Genomic DNA, 23,337 nt, shown 5'->3' with positions numbered 1-23,337 from the left:
TCAATCTCAGTTCGGAGCATCTCGAGAGAGCTCAAGCTATCAACCATGCTGGTCTATCAGGATTTACTAACTGGTGATGAGCTTCTCTCTGACTCATTTTGCAACAAGGAAATTGAGGACGGGGTTCTGTGGGAAGTTGAGAAACTGGGTGGTCCAGGGAGCAGTTGAAGAGATATTGGGGCAAACCCATCTGCAGAAGGTGGTTATGAGGATGAGGGAGTTGATGACCAAGCTGGTAAGGTGGTCGTCTACATTGTTGACACTTTCAGACTCTAGGAGCAACTTGCCTTTGATAAGAAGCAATTTGTAGCATACATTAAGAAATACATCAAACTGTTGACCCCTAAGCTGGATGCCGAGAAACAAGAGGTGTTCAAGAAAAACATTGAGGGAGCAACCAAGTTCCTGCTCTCAAAGCCTAGTGACCTGCAATTTTTTGTGGGAGAGAGCATGGCTGATGATAACACTCTTGTGTTTGCTTACTACAAGGATGGTGCCACAGACCCAACATTCGTGTACTTTGCCCATGGTCTCAAGGAAGTTAAGTGCTAGATGATTATTGTGGTGTTCAGTGAACTACAAATTTAAGTTTCTCTATTTGTGTATTTTTTACTCTTAAGAATGATAAAAAAAGAAAAAAAAAAAAATCTCCAGTGAAGCTAAAAATGGCATCACCCCTTCCACATATTGCAGAGAAAGATAGTGAAATTCTTGATGCTCAAACTCACATATGGAACCACATCTTTAATTCACATTTAGCCGTGATTATTAGTTGGAAAGCAGTATAGCGGTATGTATTAGACCATGAACCACCGTCTCTCTCTCCCTCTTCCACCGACAATCCACCACCTTGAGCCTCTGTCTCTCTTCCGTTCTCTGTCTCTCTCTCGGCCAGCAGAGTAGCAGCGACAGTGGCGGTGACCGGTGCAAGAAGCTCTTCACCGGCGACATCGTGGAGCAGTGGCGAGCTTCCTTCTCTAACGTAGCAGCTTTTCCCGCAGCAAGAAGGCGTCCTCCATTCCGACGTGAGCATATCAGCGTAGCAGCTTCGTTCTCCTCGGCAGTTTCGGCCTCCAATGAGCTTCGGCAACCTTCTGTTGTAGCAGATCTATTGGCGGCAAGAAGCAGCGGCGGGAGATCTGGCGAAGTTGATGATGATGCTTTCCGGCGGCGTGGCCGCTACAATGGATCCAGCGAAGGCAGGTTCATGCTCTGGTTCCCTCTCAACGTTGCAACAGTGGTTGGCGACGACGGTAACTAACAGTGGCGGCGGCTGGATCTCCCCGTCAAGTTGCTCTCTCAATGAGCTTCCGGTAACCCCTGTTTTTTCTCGGCGAACAGAGCAGGAGGCAACGACGAACAACTCTTCTCGACGTGCTTTCCGGCGGCGCGACGGCTACAATGGACACAACAACCACCGTTTCTTCCCGGCATTTGGACCTTTTCGGCAGTGAAGCAGCTGGAAGTATACTGAAACTGTAAAAAAGGATTGAAATTACAGTGGTATAATTTACTTAAGAGATAGCTAATAAAATGACCATTTTATCCTCTATACTAACGCCTAATTAACGCCTAAATAACTGAAAATTAACGGAAGGACTAATGTTGGAACAAATCTGAAAGTTAAGTGTCTTTTTCGTCCAAATTAAAAGACGAGGACCAATTTTGGAAAATCACGATAGTCGGAGGACTATTGGTGGAATTAACTCATTAATTTATGTAGCATGGAAATAATAAGAATCTGCAAATGAAAAACAAGGAAACACAAATGCCCTGTTTGGCAGTGCTTATTTAGAAACTTATACCTTATTTTAAGCTATATATATATATATATATATATATATATATATATATATATATATGCATAATAGAGTCTATTTATAAACTATCATTATATTCTAATAGTTATTTATACAAAGGCATACAATCAATATGACTGTTAGGGGTAAATTATGTTGTGCATCCGTATGCACCATACATGGTGCATACGGATGCAAAAATGACGTCGGTTTATTAAAAACGCGCGTCTCACTTTAAAAAAAAAAAAAAAAAATCAGTTTCGATTCCCAGCAACAACATTATATTGTGCATAATTTTAAGTTTTTATCCAAAATCAATGAACTAAAATTTCAGAATCGATGAACTAAAATTCCAGAATCTATGAACTTAATTTCTAGAATGAATGAACTAAAAAGCCATAATGATTGAACTAAATATCCATAATGAATGAACTAAATATCCAGCATGAATGCAAAAAAAATTAGTTTCGATTCACGTCTAAATATCCATAATCAATGAACTAAAATTCCAGAATCTATGAACTAAAATTCCAGAATGAATGAACAACATAATGCTGTTGAGGGGAATCGAAACTGAATTTTTTTTTAAGTGGGATGCGCGTTTTTAATAAAACGACGTCGTTTTTGCATCCGTATGCACCATGCATGGTGCATACGGATGCACAGCATAACGATCCCCTGTTAGGATCAAGGGTTTATTACTACGCCAAAAGTTATAGTTGGTAGTGAATGTATAAGTTTATTTTTTATACTTGTATAACAATCAACACCGCATTTTGATAGTAAAACTTTTTACTTGACCCTCCAATCTATTGCCCAACAATAATTGTCTCACTTGCCTGTGTTTAGTATCTAGCTCTAGTATTTGTAAACACAATATATTATTATCTTGACAATGATAGTTTTTCAAGTCTCAAAGCTAGTTCTTGAGGTTGATTCAATAACTTAGAGCAAATGTGTTAGGATCTTTGCTAATTACCTGGTCACTCACATTTTTTTTTTATCTTTTTTTTTTTTTTAAATATACTCTTGAAACACATTTGTTTTTAGGAATTGTACTCTAATGTATTATTATTTTTTTGTACCACCAAGAATTAATTGCTTTGATTGAATAAAGTTACAATTCAACATATTCATTAAAGTTTCTCTAAATGGGCAAGCTTCAAAAGCTGTCTCACATGGCAAAATAAATAAGCAAATAAAATGCAAGGAAAAAATTGCATTAGGAGAGAGGTCAATTAATGTTCTCACTACCTATATCTCCACTCCCACGTGAAACAATTCATACACATAATTAATCGCATAGATCGTACAAGGGACCATTCTCGATGGCCTCTATATATTTTAGGGAACACTATAGTTTCACTTGTTACTTGTGAAACAAATAAAAATATGTGTCATGAGTGTTTGGTTTGCTTTCAAACGTACAATTTGGTAGGCACCGGTAGACTAATTTAACATGAAGTTGCTACTAAACACCTAACTAACCTTACGTTGGTTAGTCCATGCATGTTACAAGTTACAACGTGGGAAAATATAGGATATCTTAATGATCAAGTTAGACATAAGAATATGTACTATTTTTAAGTGATAATGACGTGAAAACTCTAATATTTAAATTTTTTTTAAAAAATATTATTGATTCCTAATATCTTTATTAAATACATACCACTAATATTAATTTAATTAGTTAGTGTGAAAATAAACTTTTAATTCGTCAAAATTTTGCTTCTCACATCCAACACCGTTTCATTAAAATTATGGGTCCTGTCTAATAGTTTAGTTTCAACCTTCATCATTTTAATTCCGAGATGCAATCTAAATGTAATAAAGTAAAACGAGAAAGACAAACACAATAATAGAGAGACAATAACATAATGGAAGAGATATATTTTTTTAACATTTAGATTTGGCTATATTGATACATAGAGATCTCTATTTATAATGGTAAGGAACATAATCTAAAAACACTTTTGAAAGATAAAGATATAATTCTAGAAAATCTAGAAAATCTCTATGACTGAGGTAATTGAGTTCGAATTCATATGGACTTCAAGTTATTGTATTATATATATATATATATATATATATATATATATATATATATATATATATATATATATATATATATATATATATATTACAAAAATAAAATGTAATATTTTTTTTTAAAATATAATGCATAAAAATTCAACAAAGAAAAAAATACAACTCAAAATTTAATTTAAAAATGATATTTTTATGCATATTAAAATAAAAAATTATTCACCAAAATTTTGATATCAATTCCTTCTAAAATTTTATTTTCAATTACAATTAAGACTAGTTGATTGTAACAAAATAATTATCAAATATAAAAATAATGAATTATATATAAAATAATTTTTTAAAAAAATTGGCCCCCAAAAGTTTGGGGCCTTGTGCCGTTGCCTTAGCCGTACATGGCAAGGGCCGGGCAGCTCACATCTTAGTGATCCAGGAATTTTATAAACTAACATAAAAGGTATAATGTATACATGTGGGATCTTGCAAGGCAAATTATGCCCTGGACCCGATTGTGGACACGGGCCCAAAATGACGTCGTTTTTCAAAAAAAACGCGTCATTTAGTTAAAAAAAAAAAAAAAAAAAAAAAAAAAATCGCGCGCGTTTTGCCGTTAACGGCATTATTATTATTATTTTTTTGATTATGAATGTACAGTTATGTCGTTATGAATGTACAGTTATGCAATTATGAAATTATGAACACAAAGCTCTAACATTATGAACTTACAATTATGAACATATATAGTGATAAAATTATGACCATGGAGCTTTAAAATTGTGAATATAGAGCTTCGAAGATTATGAATGTACAATTATGGAGTTATGAATGTACAGTTATAGAGTTATGAATCTACAGTTATGGAGTTATGAATCTACAGTTATGAGATTATGAATCTACAGTTATGGAATTATGAATGTACATGATCGAATTATGAACAAAGAGCTCTAACATTATGAACTTACAATTATGAACATATAGTGATAAAATTATGAACATAGAGCTCTAAAATTGTGAACATAGAGCTTCGAAAATTATGAATGTACAATTATGGAGTTATAAATGTACAGTTATGGAGTTATGAATGTACAGTTATAGAGATATGAACGTACAGTTATGGAGTTATGAATGTACAGTTATTAACATATAGTAATAAAATTATGAACATATACTCCTATAACGAAGCGGTCTGAAATTTTTTTTTAAAAAAAAAAAAAAAAAAGAAAAAAAAGAAGATAACAATGCCTAATGGTACTGTTACCCGTGTCCAGCAAGCATGCTGGACACGGGTCCAACGCATAACGATTGATCTTGCAAGGGAGAAAGACGTGAAATTTTGAAAGATTTGTAACTAATGCTGTTTTGATTAGAGATTTTGACTAAATTGTGGATGAAATTTACTCTAATTAATATTTTTTGGCTTAATTTTGTGAAATAGGGAATTTTGGGGCAAAAGTAGAGAAAAAAAAAATAATGGTAAATTTTTGAATGATTTAAAAATTAAAATTGACTTAGAAATAGAATGGTATGTCCTATACCGCGTGGGGACATTGAGCTAGCTAATCAAAAAGCAAAAGAAGATGAACACTATAACAATAGTCCATCATGTACCACATGGTCACAAGAGGCTACTAATTTAACAATTTAATTCTTTAATTTTAGTTACTTCAGTTTCAAAGACCAAGAGTCTCCCTCTTTAATGAACAAAATACTTTTTGGAACCTAATTAGCCTCAGAAAAATAGAGAAGCTCGGCCTGTTTGGAAACATAGCTAGCTTATAGTCAATTTTAGCTTATTTGACTACTATTAACAGTTTTATTTGGTTAAAAAATCAATATTTGATTAATTAATTTTTTGTAACAGTTTATTTCTCCAAAACACTAAGGGGGGTGTATTCAATCATGACTTTTGTAGAGTTTTAAAGACTTTTAAAATGATAGATTTTATTAATAAACTTTGATTAAATTTCATAGAGTCGTTCAAAACTTTTTAAAACTTTATAAGACTCTATAAAACTCTATATAAAAAACATTCATAGACTTTTATCAACTTTTTATTTTAAAAAGTCTACAAAAGTCATTGAAATTCTAAAATGAATACATCCTTACAAACTTTCAAAGATTTTGATTCTTATCATTTATAATTTTCTTACAAAACATTTATAATATATCATAAAATTTTCTTATTATATAGTTCTTCACCCACATCAACATTCTCAACATTATTATTTTTATCCATAGTATGTGGAGACTTATATGCTAATTACTTATATATATTATTAATAAACATCAAAAAAAATATTTCATTAGAAATTCATAACAATATTGAATAATAAAATTTATAATAAAAGAATTGATCAAATAAAATATTTAAAAATATAATTACAAGTTGCATAAAATAAAAAATAAAAAATAAAAATCTAATATTTATAATATATATATATATATATATATATATATATATATATATATATATATTTTTATTTATTTATTTATTTATTTATTTATTTATACTGATATATTGCTAGGCATCACGCAAAGAACTATTATTTGCAATAGCAATTTGAGACTGCGAACAACAACAAGGTGTTAGTGTTTGCAACCCCAAATTGTTGTTGCGAACAGTAGTTCGTTATTCGTAGTAACTTATTGTTAAAAAAAAAAAGAAATATATATATTACGAATATAAACATAAAAAGAATAAAAATCAAAATATATAAGTATTTATATGAATATTATGAAACATATACTAAAATTTGATGATGAAAAATTTGCTTTGTTCATGTATTTAGTGAGAATTAGAGAAAGTTAGGGATAAAAAAATTCATAGAAAAAATAAAAATCAATATAAACAAGCAATAATGAAGTAAAAATAATATTATTTCAAATTTTTAGAGGAAGATTGTAAAGTTTAGGAGAGAGAAAAATTGGTAGAGTTTAGGTATGAGGAAAATATAGGATAATGAAGAAAAAAATAATTTTATTAAATTTAGCTAGGTTTATAAAGTTTAAATTGGGAGAAAAAATAGAGTTTTAATTGAGAGATAAAACATTCAAAGTTGTTAGAAAGAAAATTTTGAAATCTGGGGGTTGATGGTTGGATTTCAACTATTTATATTTGAGAAGAAAAAGTTTACAAAAGTCTTAAAATTAAAAAGTCTACAAAAGTTCATAACTTTTTGAATATCACGTGACTTTTAAAGACTCTCTAAAAGTCTTAATCGAATACCACACTACTTTTAAAGACTCTTTAAAAATCTTGATTGAATATCGCCTGACTTGTAAAGACTCTCTAAAAGTTTGAATTGAATACCCACAAACTTTTGAAGTTCATAAAAGTCTTTAAAACTCTATGAAAGTCATGATTGAATACACCCCCCTCCCCCCCCCCCCCCCCCTCCTAAAATTCAAAAAGATACTCAAAGTAACTTTTTCGATAAGCTTTTTGAGAAAGTCATTTTGCATGTAATCAGCTAATTTATCAAACATATGTTAGAAAAATGGAGTGTTTGATGATAGGGAAGTGAGGAAACAGGATCTTCAGGCGTGTGATCAGTTTCCTATAAGCTTTAAATCTCCCTTATATAAAGCAACAAAGTTCAAGATTTAATCTTATGGGATACAAGAAGATGATGAAATTCTTAAGTTGCTTTGTTTAAGAACTTCCTGTTGAAATGCAGTACTGTGAAATATCTCAGTTTAATGCAAGTTTATTGCATGTTAATCTTCAAATGTTTCTCCACATATTTATAGATGCAAAATATAACTGTTGGAGAAGTTACAAGGAAGTTAATCATTTAAATTTAAAATTTAACTTACATAAGATATATCTTATCTGATATATCAAGCATGGGAAATATATATATGAATATTATATATATTCATATGATATGGACCTTCGTAGGTTCATGCACTGCATACAAAATAACAAAGTTAAAAATATATATTATATATATTTATTATTCATTCCATGTTAACATGCAAAATGAATAAACATATAAAATATATACTAATACTATGCATGCAGTACATACAAGCCAAAAGGCTTTGGAAATGAAACTACTTTCGTGGCTTTGGAAATGAAACTAATTTCCTTAGTTTCATGTTGCCGAAAGAAGCAAATCATTTTCGTGAAAGGTTATAATATAAAGCTCGCTTCACACGAAATCATTTCCAACATTCAAAACGTTAAGCACGAAAGAATGTACTCGAAAGCATTGATTCGTGCAACCCAACCAAATAAACAAAACGCATGCCATCAACTCGTTAAACCTGAATCTTTCGATTCGTTAAATTAACGAATTTGATACAACCGAATCCATCATTTGAATAACGATTTGTGTTCCCAACTTACTTTCTACCAAACTAAAATAATATTTATAACTCCACAACTCCAAATATTATTTAAGCTTTTCATGATAGTTCATCTGAACCATTAACTCTCATTACTATATAAATCTCTAACAACATATTTCTACAATCAGCTAATATTATCAACTAGTCAAATTCGCTAACCCAATCAACTAACAGCTATTTACCAAACACCTCCATTATCTATTTTCATTAGAACACAGCTTAAGATTTGATCATCAAATTCTACTTTTTATCCTTTGTTTTGAGACTTTGGTGGATTTGAAAGGTTGGGTTCTAAACCCGTTTATTCTAACTCAGGATTATTGAAGTTTCAGTTCGATCAATTGCAAGAATAAATTCTAGTTGTTCTTAATTCCTCCCATCAATTGTAAGTATTTATCAATTACCTATGCTTTGACTCCATGATTATTTGAGTATAATTTTAGTAACCAATGCTTGATATGCTTGATAACCATGTGTCATTTGAATTGTCAATCTGTTTTTATTCTTATTTTAATTTAGTGGTACTTGACGTAAATATATGCAATGTGCATTTTTGTTAAGGGGAAAATGATATCTGATTAGTAATGAGCCATGTGTATGTTTCTTAGTCAGGCTTTGATCTTTCTTGTTCCTAATGCCAATAAATGGCTTGTCTTGCGAGGTTTCTAGGATAATCATTTGGTCGGGGAAAAAAAAACTATAAAGCTCTTGTAATTATCAATAAATATAGGAAAAATGTTGTCAAATCAGTTGTTTGGATCACTATAACCAAGTCTACTTTCTAATCTGTTGGTTTTATGATTTTTGAACAGTCAAAGGATGGCCAACACTATGCTAAAATAACGAGTATATGAGAAATATAAAGAATATGGAGAGAATAATTATGTTGTAGTGATGAATATTGCTTGTCCTCTCCCTATGTATGGGGGTCTATTTGAAAAATACTTGGTGTACTCCCATTTTAAACTCCCAACTTGTACTCCCTCTCACATGCTCTTGATGTTGACATTTTTCTGTGGACCCACATGATGAAAATAACCAATCCTGATTTGCCACCTCAGGGAGTATAAATGAGGGAGTAGAATTTTGGGAGTCTATGTAGTAGAACTCGGTCTATTTATACATATTTTGGGTTACAGGTCCTACAAGGAATAACAATTCTAGACTGCCTCATATTGGGAGTCATTGTTACTTTGGGATCGGAATAAAGAATCCAATCCTACTACATTATGAATAATAATTTCAATCCTTATTACATTATGAATAATAAACTCAATCTTTATTGGACTACAAATATGCCCAAGTTGCTCAATCCTGCTCATGTCAGGACGTGGGGCCATGGGCCCTAGTACATCATCCATTATGCCCAAGTTGCTCAATCCTGCTCGTGTCAGGACGTGGGGCCATGGGCCCTAGTACATCATCCATCATTTCACAAAACCGATGTCTCAGGAAAGTATTTCTAAGAGCATTCTCCAACCAGTTCTTCGCCTCTAAAAGCCAAGTTTTTTTCCGACCAGTTACTCCTCATCCAATAGCTTATTGACAAAATACCAAGTCCACCGTTCTTTTAGACCGATTTTACTCCTTGCCAACACATCTTTGAATGGGTTTGACCATACGGGTGGTGTTCTTTTTGGACGCAGCTGTCAAAACCGAGCAGTCCATGGTGAGCTTCCTAAGTCAGAGCTAAGTATAGGGGGCATAGATTACGCTACTTTCCTCGTTAAAAACCTTAGACTAAGAAAAACTTGGTTAGTTAAAAAACTTAGCTAAGGAAAAAAGAGTACAACCATAAGCGTAGTATTCAACTAAGGCGAGAATTTTGACCACCCTCGTGAGAAATCTGACCAACTCCATAGGATATCCGATCACCTCTCTAAGGCCAATCACTTAAGTTGACCACTAAGGCTAAGGACCAACCACTTAGGTCGACCACTGAGGTTGTAGGCCGACTGGTGAGGCTAAGGTCAATCGATGAGGCTAAGGGCCGACCATTAAGGCCGAGGACTGACTAGTTTTCAAGGGGGTCTAAACCGACCACTTTTTATGGGAACCAAACCGACCACTTGAAATCATGAGGTCGAACAGCGAATACCGAAAGATCGAGCAGATGTTAAGCGCTTATCCTCCTGCAACGCCAATTAAATGTCTAGATATATGATGCATTTTTGTTAGCAGGGGACCAACTCGTATGCCTATTATACTTATCCTAAATGCTTAGTTTCGTATCGACTCTCCCCCCTTTCTAACTGTAAGCATTGAAAAATTTAAATAATATTATTGGACCATGATGGATAATTGATTGTTAAATTAATTACTTTAATTAGGTTAATTGGACTAATATTTATTTAATTGGGTTAATTAAATGGCCCCTTAAATATTTAATTGGTTTAATTACTTAATTAAATGTAATTGGATGTTGGATTGTTCGGCCCGAGATGATGAAATATTTAATCAAGTTGGACCAGGCTGCTTGGATGAATTGGGTTGCCTAGTTAGTGGGTTTGACTTGGTCTTGGCCCATCAAAATTATATGTGGATTATATAATTTTGGGAAATTTGAATATTTGATATTATTTGGAAATTTAATGAAATCATGAACCTGGACACAATGGTGTCCCGGTACATTCCTTAATTTAATTAAAGAAATTAAATTAAATAAGGAATTAAGAGTTGGTTGGAGATTTTCCCTCACACTCACCACTATAAATAGTGGTTTCATTTTCAAGAATGGGGTCTGAAAATCTGCATATCGAAGCTCTGCCGAAATCTCGCTAGGATATCGTCTGGAACACGCCCGCAGTTATATATACTGCGTATATTGCGCTGAGGAATACGCCACTTGAACACCGGAAGCCCTTCTTTGAAGATCAAGCTGCACATTAGCCCTTCATTGAGGAACAAGCTACTAACTCCGAAGGCCCTTTAGCAAGGAACTATTCCAGTTCGGCCATACTCCCGAACTTGGCATACTTCCAGTTCAACATACTTTGAACTCGGCACACTTCCAATTCGGCATACTTCAAGTTCAGCATACTCTGAACTCAGCACACTTCCAATTTGGCATATTCCAAATTTGGCACACTTCTAACAGGCATACTTGTAGTAGAGAATCAGAGGATTTCTCATATACAGAGATTGTACCCCTTCCCGTTTGATATATACTTGATACTACTTGTAACCGATACTTTGAATTTTGAATATATACAATTCAAGTTTTTCGCGTTTACATATTTTGGCACGCCCAGTGGGACAGCTCTGCCTCTCATCTCTCTACTACTACTATACCTCTACCTGCGCATCAAATGGCATCGAACAATCCCATGTTCAGGAGGACCTATGCCCAAGCTACCAAGTCTACGCCCGTAGCTAGCTCTGGCACGACCCAGAAAACGCAAGGTCCGCTGACAAGGAACCGCGCAAAGGATTTGGGGGTCCGAGTACCTGAACCTCAGTTCATGGCACGACGGGTGGTTCGAAGGCTCGACAAGGCCCCTGCTGCCTCAAAGGCAATTGCTTTTGCTGGAAGTCCACCCTCTCCCAAGGGAGCTACCGATGGTGGTAGTCCAACTTCTATGCAAAGGAACGCTAGTAGCGGGAGCACTTCCCCCGCAACTCCGCCTCATCCATTATGGAAGGCTACACCTGAGTGGTCGCATGTCTACAACGTCATGCCGGCCATGGCGACAAACACAGAGTCTGTGGAGGAGCAATTAGCTAGAATTGCTAAGTCTCTGGAAGGAATGGCTGTCGCTCTCCAAAATCAAGAGAAACGGCTTAACACCCTCGATAATAGGGTAGGAAGCATCATGGAGGAGCAAGGAAGCCGTGCTCCAGGAAAGCAACCTGAAGGGCAAGAAGAGGTTGGTCAGCAATCACCACCACCTCATGTTAGCCATGTAGTAGGAGAAGCTGCTTCCCACTTACCTGCAACTGAGAAAACTATTCCAGTTACCGAAGGCATGATACCGGTGGATCAGTTGAAGGACTACATAATGGGGGCCATCAAAGGCAAGTTGGATGAAGGCCAACCTTCATATTCCTATGCTAAGCCCTACACACAAAGAATTGAGGAGTTGAAGATGCCCTACGGCTATCAACCTCCTAAGTTCCAGCAATTCGATGGCAAGGGAAATCCCCGACAGCACATTGCCCACTTTGTGGAAACATGCAATGATGCAGGGACTTATGGCGATCTGTTGGTAAAGCAGTTTGTCCGTTCATTAAAGGGAACTGCGTTTGATTGGTACACTGACCTCGCGCCCGGCTGCATTGATAGCTGGCATGATATGGAACGTGAGTTCTTAACTCGTTTCTATAGCACAAGGAGAACGGTCAGCTTCTTGGAACTCACTACTACTCGCCAATGGAAGGGTGAACGCGCCGGTACCTACATCGAAAGGTGGAGGGAACTATGCCTGAATTGCAAAGAAAGAATATCCCAAAGTTCTGCAATTGAGATGTGCATCCAAGGGATGCACTTTGAACTCTCCTATATCCTACAAGGGATTAAGCCAAAGTCCTTTGAGGAATTATCCAGTCATGCTCACGACATGGAATTGAGCATCGAAGCCAGCGGAGGGCTCAATATATTGAACTTGCCTAGCTCCTCCAATGCACCTGGAAAACAAGAAGTTAAAAAGTGGAACAAACCTTTTCCAAAGCAGGAAAAGAAAGAAGTGATGAATGTGAAGGCTACTCCTATGACAGTCTTCACTAAGGCAACTGAAAGGCCTAGGCCAAGACCATTTTCTGGCCCGTCAAGGGGTGGTAGAAGGCCGACAATTGAAGAAAGGCAAGAGAAGATTTATCCTTTCATGGATTCCGATGTATCTCCCATGTTTGATGAGCTACTCAAACTTAGACTCATTGAGCTGCCAGAAATGAAACGTCCTGAGGAAGCTTCAAGGGTGGATGATCCACACTATTGCAAGTATCATCGTCTTCTTGGTCATCCGATTGAGAAGTGTTTTATCTTCAAAGATAAAGTAATGGCACTGGCCAGGGATGGAAAAATCGAGCTTGCCGATGCCAAAGCGAGCTCAAATCAAATCTCGATTACACCCGGACGGTTCGCTCCGCTGTGTACTGAAAAGGAAGATGGGAAACAACGGAAGCGTCCACTCCCCTTCATTGTTAAGCACGCTGTCGGTCAAAGTTCAGAACCGCAGCGGAATGATAACGCATCTGAAGGTAAATGGGTGATTGTCACTCATAGAAAGAAGAAATTCGAGCCTGTGAAGCATCAAAAGCACATAGTGAAAAGTTGGGTTGAGAAAACCTCAAAAAATACTCAGGCCCGCAAATCAAAGACGAAGGGCCATGTCAAACAGCCACGTGCACCAGTTCCTTTGGCTCAATATATGCTAAAGGGATTTGATCTTCAAGGGACAGGCACTTCTAACTCCTGCCTAAATACAAATGACAAGACAGAAGATGGAGGTGAATGTTCATCTCCTAAACACATCGAGGATGAGGAAGTGCTAATGCATAAGGCTACTTCCTACTCCACAGAAATTACCTTCAAGGATGAAGACTTGTTACTTGGAGGCACGCCACACAATCGCCCATTATTTGTTGAAGGCTACACCCGTGGGCAAAAACTCAAAAGAATTATGGTTGATCAAGGCTCAGCTGTCAACATCCTATCCCTCCGAGCTGTGAAGGACCTTGGTATATCTACAGATGAGCTTGCCCAAAGTCGTCTAATGATACAAGGCTTCAATCAGGGAGGGCAAAGAGCAATCGGCATCATCAGACTTGACTTAAGAATTGGGAGCCTAAGTTCAGGTGTCCTCTGCCATGTCATAGATGCGAGGACATCTTATAACTTGTTACTTGGAAGGCCGTGGATACATGAAAATGGGGTGGTACCCTCGTCTTGGCATCAATGCCTCATGTTTTAAAGGAACGGCGTAGTTGAAAAGGTTGTCGCCGATGAAAGCCCTTTCACAGAGGCTGAGTCTTACTTTGCGGATGCAAAGTTCTACATTAAAAGGAAAGTTATTGTTGAAGATATTGAGGAAAGCAATGACGATCCACCTTCCCAATCAAAGTCAAAGGGAAAACAAGTTGTAGAGGGAGATCAACACAACACAAAACTCATCTTCCCGCTTGCAAGGATTGATACACTCAAAACAAATGCAGCAAAATCATCCGAAGAGAAATGTGGTGACAAACTGGGCCAAATACTCCCCGCCAAACGTACCGAGGGTTTCGACCCTAACGCTTATAAGCTTCTAGCCAAGGCTGGCTATAACCCCAACGAGCCACAGAAGTTGGGAAAGCTTATCCCAGAAGCCGGTGGTAAAGGCAAGGCAAGCCACCAAGAACCTCAAACTCGCAAAGGGTTGGGCTATGTTCCCCCTAAACCAGTGCGAATTCTTATAAACAGGGCTGCAAGTAATTGTATCTCCACGGAGGGAAGCGAGTATGACCCAAACCTCACTCCTACCAATGATAATGGGCAAGACAAAAAGAAGTCAGTCTTCGACCGAATCGGTAAGGCGGACTCTCGACGCTCAGTCTTTGATAGACTGGGGTCAAGTCCTAAAGCCCTAAAGAGAAAGTCAATGCATGATCGACTTGGAGCTGTCCAAGTTATTATAGACAGTGCCAATGTTCCTGCTGAAGTGGAACCTCCAAAAAGGCTCAGAAGCATGATTCCTTCTCGTATGAGACGAGAAACATATATTCATGTTACATGCGGTGAAGTATTGAAAGTCCAACCGAAGACCATTGTACACACTCGAGTACATAAAGAGGAAAATGAGGAAAGCGTAGGCTCAAGTGATGACGTACCACCAACCACTCAGGGAGAGGTGGCATCGTCGTTCCATATCACTTTATGTGATGAGACCCCGATTGAGGGGGAAGATGCAGAAGATGCACCCCATGAGTTAGAAGAAGGGGTACGAGCCGCGGTGGACGAATTAAAAGAAGTTGATCTGGGAACGCCTGAAAATCCTCGTCCTATCTTCATTAGCGCACTCCTTTCTGATGAAGATGAAGAAATCTATGTCACATTGCTGAAAGAATATATTGATGTCTTTGCATGGACATACAAGGAGATGCCAGGGTTAGACCCAAAGGTAGCTGTGCACCGCTTAGCAGTGAAGAAGGGGTGTCGCCCGGTTAAGCAAGCTCAACGACGCTTCCGCCCCGAGCTCATTCCCTCGATTGAAACAGAAGTTAATAAGCTTATTGAGGCTGGCTTCATTCGTGAAGTTAAATATCCAACCTGGATATCCAGTATTGTGCCTGTGCGCAAGAAGAACGGCCAGATCCGCGTTTGCGTAGATTTTCGGGACCTCAATGTGGCATGCCCGAAAGATGACTTCCCGCTTCCTATCACGGAGTTAATGATAGATGCCGTGACTGGGCATGAGATCCTGTCATTCATGAATGGCTCCTCCGGTTACAATCAAATCCGCATGGCGCCGGAAGATGAAGACTTAACTGCATTCCGAACGCCAAAAGGCATCTACTGCTATAAAGTAATGCCCTTTGGTTTGAAAAATGCAGGTGCTACATACCAAAGGGCTATGCAGACAATATTTGATGATATGCTCCATAAAATGGTCGAATGCTACGTAGACGACTTGGTTGTGAAGTCGAAATTGCGCACAAATCACTTGGTGCATTTAAGGCAAGTCTTCGACCGCCTACGAAAGTTTCAACTGAAAATGAACCCCCTGAAATGTGCTTTCGGGGTTGCTGCTGGAAAGTTCCTCGGGTTTACTGTTCGACACAGGGGCATCGAGATTGAACAAGCAAAGATTGATGCCATAATGAAGATGCCTGAGCCGAGAAACCTTCATGAGCTTAAAAGCTTACAAGGGAAGTTGGCTTACATCCGAAGGTTCATATCAAACCTAGCGGGAAGATGTCAACCTTTTAGTCGGTTGATGAAAAAGGGCATCTCATTCATATGGGATGAGGCATGCAAGAACGCATTTGAGAATATCAAGTCATACTTGATGAAGCCGCCTGTGCTAACTGCTCCTGTTCATGGCCGCCCGCTGATCCTTTATATTTCCACCCAAGACAGTTCTGTGGGAGCCTTGCTTGCTCAGGAAAATGACAAGGGGAAGGAGAATGCTCTCTACTATCTTAGCAGAATGATGACCCCGAACGAGTTAAAGTACTCCCCAATTGAAAAGCTATGTTTGGCACTTGTGTTCTCTATCAAAAAACTCAAGCACTACTTTGAGGCTCATACAATCCGGCTTGTTTCCAAAGCGAACCCGGTGAAATATGTTATGGCGAAGGTCGTTCTCTCCGACCGCCTCGCAAGGTGGTACTTATTGTTTCAACAGTTTGAAATTGAATATGTGCCGCAAAAGTCTGTCAAGGGGCAAGCCTTGGCCGATTTCCTGGCAGACCACCCAATACCTGCTGAATGGGAGTTGTCTGACGATTTGCCTGATGAAGATGTGCTTGTCATTGAAGTCCTACCCCCATGGAAAATGTACTTTGATGGAGCTTCGCATAGAGAAGGTGCAGGTGCTGAAGTTGTCTTCGTCACTCTAGAAGGCGAGGTGTTGCCATATTCATTCACCTTGACCGAGCAATGTTCAAACAACGTTGCTGAGTATCAAGCATTGATACTTGGGCTCGAGATAGCGGCTGACATGAAGCAACTGAGAATTAACATTTATGGAGATTCAAAGTTGATCATAAACCAAGTGTTGGGTCTATATGAAGTGAAAAAGGCGGAGTTAGTCCCATATAACAACTATGCAAAGATACTCATGCAATGGTTAGGGGATGTCACAATTGAACATGTACCGAGGAAAGAAAACAAGCAAGCTGACGCCTTAGCCGCATTGGCTTCAACTATTGCTCATCCTGCAGCCCGAATACAAGTATGTCAAAGGTGGGTGGTTCCACCAATCTTTAATAAAGACGGCTCAGTTGATGAAACTGTTGAACTCCCTACTGCCTCAGTTTATGATATAGGCAAAGACGACTGGAGGCAACCGTTAATTGACTACCTCACTGATCAAAAGTTACCTGAAGATCCCCGTAAAAGGGTGGATATAAAGCGCCGAACTCCTCGCTTCATCTACTATAAAGAAACATTGTATCGTCGTTCCTTTGATGGAATATTTCTCCGATGTCTAGGGGAAGAGGAAGCTTTACAAGCTATGCAAGAAGCTCATTCTGGGGTTTGCGGTGCACATCAATCCGGTCCCAAGTTACATTTCCACATTAAGCGAATGGGATATTATTGGCCTACAATGGTGAAGGATTGCATAGACTGTGCTCGAAGGTGCCAAGCTTGTCAATATCATGCAAACTTTATTCATCAGCCACCAGAACCTCTACACCCAACAGTTGCATCTTGGCCATTTGATGCTTGGGGACTTGATGTGGTTGGCCCAATTACGCCTAAGTCATCTGCAGGGCATGCCTACATACTAGCTGCCACCGATTACTTTTCAAAGTGGGCGGAAGCCGTGGCATTGAAGGAGGTGAAGAAAGAAAATGTTGCAGACTTTCTCCGTGTCCACATCGTCTATCAATTTGGTATCCCGTGATATATCTTAACAGATAACGGGAAGCCCTTTGACAACAGGTTGATGGACAAGATCTGCAAGCTTTTTGACTTTAAGCAGCGAAACTCATCAGCTTACTATGCAGCTGCAAATGGACTTGCTGAAGCTTTTAACAAGACCCTATGCAATTTGTTGAAGAAAGTGGTCTCCAAATCGAAAAGAGACTGGCATGACAGAATGGAAGAAGCTTTGTGGGCGTATAGAACCACATACCGCACACCTACTCAAAGCACTCCATACTCTTTGGTGTATGGTGTAGAAGCGGTCCTGCCTCTAAAACGTCAAATACCTTCCTTAAGGTTGGCTATACAGGAGGGTCTTACTGATGAAGAAAATGCTAAGCTACGCTTGGCTGAGTTAGAAGCCTTGGATGAGAAACGGTTGCAAGCGCAACAAAGCCTGGAGTGCTATCAAGCTCGCATGTCTAGAGCTTTTAACAAAAGGGTAAGGACCCGTTCCTTTCAAATTGGGGACAAGGTCCTAGCTGTTCGCAGACCCATCATCGTCACGAGAAAAACTGGTCACAAGTTCACTTCAAGGTGGGATGGTCCCTACGTGATTCTAGAAGTTTACACCGGTGGGGCTTACAAGTTGATTAGTGAAGATGGTTTGAAGATCGGTCCAATCAATGGAAGGTTCCTAAAGCTTTACCACCCTTAACTTGGGGTGTCAACACAAGTCGTGGAAATATGATGAACGACTCATCCACCATTAATGCAGCACGTGGATAAACTGCTAATGCATCTCGCTTTGTCTATGGGTGGGCTCAAATCATAGACGCTCCTGGCCCGCATGAGTCTAAACTGTGAACGGCTCTACTTTGTAAAAAAAAAAAAAAAAAAAAAATCATTTGAACTACGTTTGACTTGATCTCCTTTATAGGAGTACGTAGGCAGCTTAGAAATCAAATTATCTAAGTTCAGTCATAACAAAATCAAATCCAATTCATGTTGCAAGAGTGGGTTATCTAGACAATCCTTCAACGGGTGAAAGAAAAGTTGTTTGAATTATCGCTAAAGGACCGGCACATAAATGAGGAGCATTCAATTATCAAAATTTAGAAACGAAACAACAAAAGTTCTTGCAATCAAAAGAGAAACTAAATGACAAAGAGTATCAGTCAATAAAAAAGCCTAAAGCTAAGCATATCGTCTTTGCACGCTTCTAAGCCTCTCTTTGCCTCCTTTAAGCTCATTTCATCTTCTGGCGTCAGTACAGTCAGGTCCTTAATGCGGGTGACCTCTGCCCCAGCCTCCGAAACGGCAGTCTTAGCGTTGCCCAGGTCATCTGTAATTTTGGCAATCGCAGTGTCGCATTCCTCTGCCTTGGCACGAACTAACTTCAGTTCTTTCTCCAATTCCTCTTCCCGATCTTTTGTGGCCTTAAGCATCTTATGTTGGCCCAATAGATCTTTCTTGAGTTTCCTAAACTCGTCTTGTGCATTCTTAAGCGCATCCTTCGCCAGGGATAAAGACTGAGACTCGCTCGATGTTTTGTCAGAAATTGTGGACCTTAAGTTATCAAAGGCTTGAGCTTTCGTGAAAATGTCTGCAACCCGTGTTTCCAAGGGAGAGATATCAATGTCTAACTTCCGCAGATTTGCAAAAGCGTTCAAAAAGCTCTCTTGCAAAGATGAAATGTGTTCTACCGAGGTGTCGTCCAACTTTTTGCGAAGCTTGTTCCAGACATTTATGACAACCACCTTAAATTCTTCCAGTACGAGGTCTTTCCCATCAAAGACAGAGACCTCAGGTCTATCTTGCTGACCTACGCGTGGCTCGTCGAGGGAATTCCCCGACTGGTGCGTGCTTGATGCTGAGGCATTGTTTGAATGTCCACTTTCTCCAGTATTGCTGGCTGCCACCCTTTTATTTGATGACTCAGCCCCTCCACTAGCAGGTATCGCCACATTTTCCTGTCAAGAAGTAAAAGAGGGTAAATTAAGTGCTACCAGCAATCATTGGGATAAGCGAGAACAATGATTTACCTCCACTGGGGAAGGCGAACGTCTGTCTCGTCGCCGTTTCCAGTGACGGTCATGGCTTTCCTCATCACCCGAGTCCGACCGTACCACGTCGGCCCTGTTTTTCGAGATGATATGCTCCTTTCTCTTCTTGGGTGGTGGTTCATCTCCCTGGACTGGATGTTTGCCCTTCTTGGCGGTGCCAGCCTCCTGCTGCACGTTGGCTGGATCCTCAGGAGCTAAACCCTTGATATTGCGCTCGAGGTAGTCCCCATGGACTTGGGCCCACCAATCTTTATAGCCCGGCGAGAAATACTTCTTCATGGTGACAGTAACTCGAGTCGCGGGAAATGTCACTCGCGACCCTGAACCCCTAAGTGTAGAGTGGCGCCAACGTTGGAAACCCTCCGAAAGCGTGACCTCACGTTCATCATTGCCCAGTATGCCAGAGCTGCCGTCTTGGTAGTAGCCGAACTGTCGGCTGAATCGATGAGGAGTGTAAGGCTCTGCGATACATGCATCCGCCCATCGCAATATGAGGTGGTTAGAACGAAGACACATGAGGTACTCGTGGTCGGTAGAGTGTGCGTCCCCATTATCGAGGAAGTGGAGATCTTTAGTTAGGCGGCGCGTCGTGCAGAGCCAATTGGCGCTGTCGGCTTTGAACATCTTACGACGAGCCTCTACTGGTCCATAATACCTCGCGCCACCCTCTCCAGAGTAGGCAATCATCAGCGGGGAAGCGGACGTTTGATCATTTGCGAAATGAGTGTCGAAGTAGAACGACAGCCATCCATACACATAGTGAATGGGAAAGTGACTATCAACTGACCTCGGCGTACTAGAGTGCGATATTACATTCAATCCATTGTAGATGCTCGCAAGTACGGGGATCCCGAGGTTCAGTGTCTTGCCCGTCGCCATTAGACTAGCCATTTTGAATGTTTGGGCTCGAATGAGTCGCGTTGCTTTGATGGGGAGCACGAATACGCACAGCCAACAACTTAGGTATGTCGCCAAATGGGTCTCCTCCTCGTATTCGGAGGGAATTCCAAGCTCAGCAAAAGGCGCTTTGGTCGTTCTGGTCCAACCCCCGAATGCTGGGATCTTGCCACTTGGATTATGGGTGTTCCTCGGGCGAGTCTTCTTCTTATCCTCCTTCCTAGGCGGTGGCCTGTCATAAACTTGCGGTCTTCTGCTCCAGAATTCTATCCACTCAACAACGTGAACTGAACGACTTTTCTCCTGTTGCCCACGGCGACCACCTCGTTGCCTAATTCGGTTACCAAGGTGATAGTATGCTTGGAACAAATACTTACAACATTGAGGGGCGGAGTTGATGTCTTCCCCTGTTAATTGCGAGGCAGTTGGAACATACTCATCGTAGATGTCGCCAGATATCGGTAGACCGCAAAGTACATGCATATCCCAAAGTGAGATTGAAAGCTCACCGAGGGATGTAAGCAAGGTATTTGTCATGGGGCACAACGCTTCGCAGAATGCTTGGACGATAGGCGTCGAGCGGTCATATGTGAATAAGGAGGCATATACGCCGTCGTAGATGGTCACATCTTCTAGAAGTTTGCGATGCCGACTGAGTATAGCCTCAGTCCACTCCCAATACCCCTTTTTGAAGCTAAATTCACCTTTAAAGCTGGGGTGCTGATTCCATGAAGCCTCACCTTCAAGTATCCATCTCCTTAAAGTCGGGAGTGTGTCTGTGTAGTCCACATGACTTAAGCCGGTCTTCAGAACCTATGTTTTCGATGGCTGGGTGTCAGTGTCATGGGTCCAATTTTCCACTTTATATGGCGGTATCTGGGAAAGACGAGTTCTCGACGCCATTGGTGGGTAAACGATGAATGACATGCTATCTTTTCCAGTCTCGTCGCTTGATACTTTAAGCCTCCTCTTCTGATCGGCTCCCACGGTTTCCCAAAACACTACCATTGTTCAAAGATGGTTTGCGATGTATGAATCTGCATGAAAATCAAGAAGCCAAGTCCATAAGTAATAACAATTTGTAAAGCAAGGAAAAGTTCTAAGTCTAAAATCGCCATGAAACTGTTCAAGGAAAAGTTCTAAGTCTAAAATCGCCATGTAACTGTTCAAGGAAATTTTTCACGTGATGATATGTGCACGAGGCAACCCATATAATATATATTATACGTATACACTTACCACGTACATATATTACATATTACATGCGTGTGTACATATATTATATGGTAAGGCAATTATGCACCCACAACTTATATAATGGAAGCATGGGTTATATATTATATACCCTCACATACCAGTGGCCCACACGACATATACATACCAACGCTATAAAACATACATATATAATATATGAGTTATATATGAATAGTGGACCACCGTATATATATATATATATATATATATATATATATATATATATATATATATATATATATATATATATATATTCGCAATTCATGCGTGAGGTGTAGTCATATGTTTGATATATGTATATATTTATTATATGCATATGCAAGAAGCAAACTCACATGCTACATGGTGTGTGTACATATATATTTATATAATACACACAAACAAATACAATCAGTGTACTACATATATGCACTCAACATCAAAAAGTAACCTGCGGATTACATATATATTGCATACATATATACACCTCACGCAGTCTGTGAAGGAAAAGGGAATAAAGCAAAAAAAGGGCAATGTATCATGTATGCAGCTGCCAAATGCACGTGTATATACATTGATACACGCAAGATGAGGCATAGGGAAGCAATGAAAAGAAGAAAAGGACCTGTTCTACACACGAAGTGCATACACAACAGAGTAACCCATGAACCAATGGGTATATGTATTATGCTTCGTGTATATGTGAGCACGCCGGAATAAGAAAAGCAAACAGAGAGCGTGGCCATGCGATATGCTTCCTCTCAACAAAATAAAAAAAAAAAAAAAAAAAAAAAAAAAAAAAAAAAAAAAGCACATGACTCAGAACTCAAGAAGCATTAGGTCGTATATGCATTTACATTACTTGGGCCATGCTATGTGTTAAGTATATGCACTTACACACGCAAAGTGGTCTACATATTTGGAAAATAGCACCACCCAGACTCTCAATATATACATATAGCACATGTTCAACCATGGCAGAAAAAAAACTCAGAAAAAAAAAACTCAAACAGTCCAGCAGCCAAAAGATTTCGAAGCAGTGAAACAATATCTTACTTGGTTGGAGGAAGAGTTTCGTGTCTTCAAGATGCGTAGTCGCGTTCGAAGCGACGATAACGTCTGAACAAGCTTTCTTCTTTGTCAAGCTCGCCGGCGGTCGGTCCAAGCAGTTGGTCCTTCGGCGACGATTCTATGGTGCATGGCGAACTCCTGGGGCACGGGAAATTTTCTTTAAACAAAGGGGGAGGAGAAGAAACAAAGCATAGTTTTTTTCCGAGACGGTGGTTTCGGACTCCGTTCGTAGAAATGGAAGGGTGCCGGAGCAACACCCTGCGGCGACCTTACGACAACGGCAACGCGCCGGAGCGCGTGCCCGATGATTACACGGCAGCTTTCGTCCCCAAAGGGTTAACGGCGCGAAACCAAACCATTCCGGAAA

General features: G+C 39.2%; 1 protein-coding gene and 1 pseudogene across 1 annotated transcript; both read left to right on the top strand.

The window, feature by feature from the left end:
- LOC109168041 overlaps positions 1–23,337 on the top strand; it is a 28,104-nt pseudogene continuing 4,767 nt past the window's right edge.
- LOC109168051 lies at positions 16,109–17,743 on the top strand. The gene has a single exon (XM_019317105.1). It carries the CDS (start codon positions 16,109–16,111, stop codon positions 17,741–17,743), a length of 1,635 nt encoding a protein of 544 aa, XP_019172650.1.

The sequence above is a fragment of the Ipomoea nil genome, unplaced genomic scaffold, assembly GCF_001879475.1.
Source record: "Ipomoea nil cultivar Tokyo-kokei standard unplaced genomic scaffold, Asagao_1.1 scaffold3172, whole genome shotgun sequence".
NCBI classification, from domain to species: Eukaryota; Viridiplantae; Streptophyta; class Magnoliopsida; order Solanales; family Convolvulaceae; genus Ipomoea; species Ipomoea nil.
This window is presented reverse-complemented; position numbering and strand designations above follow the sequence as displayed.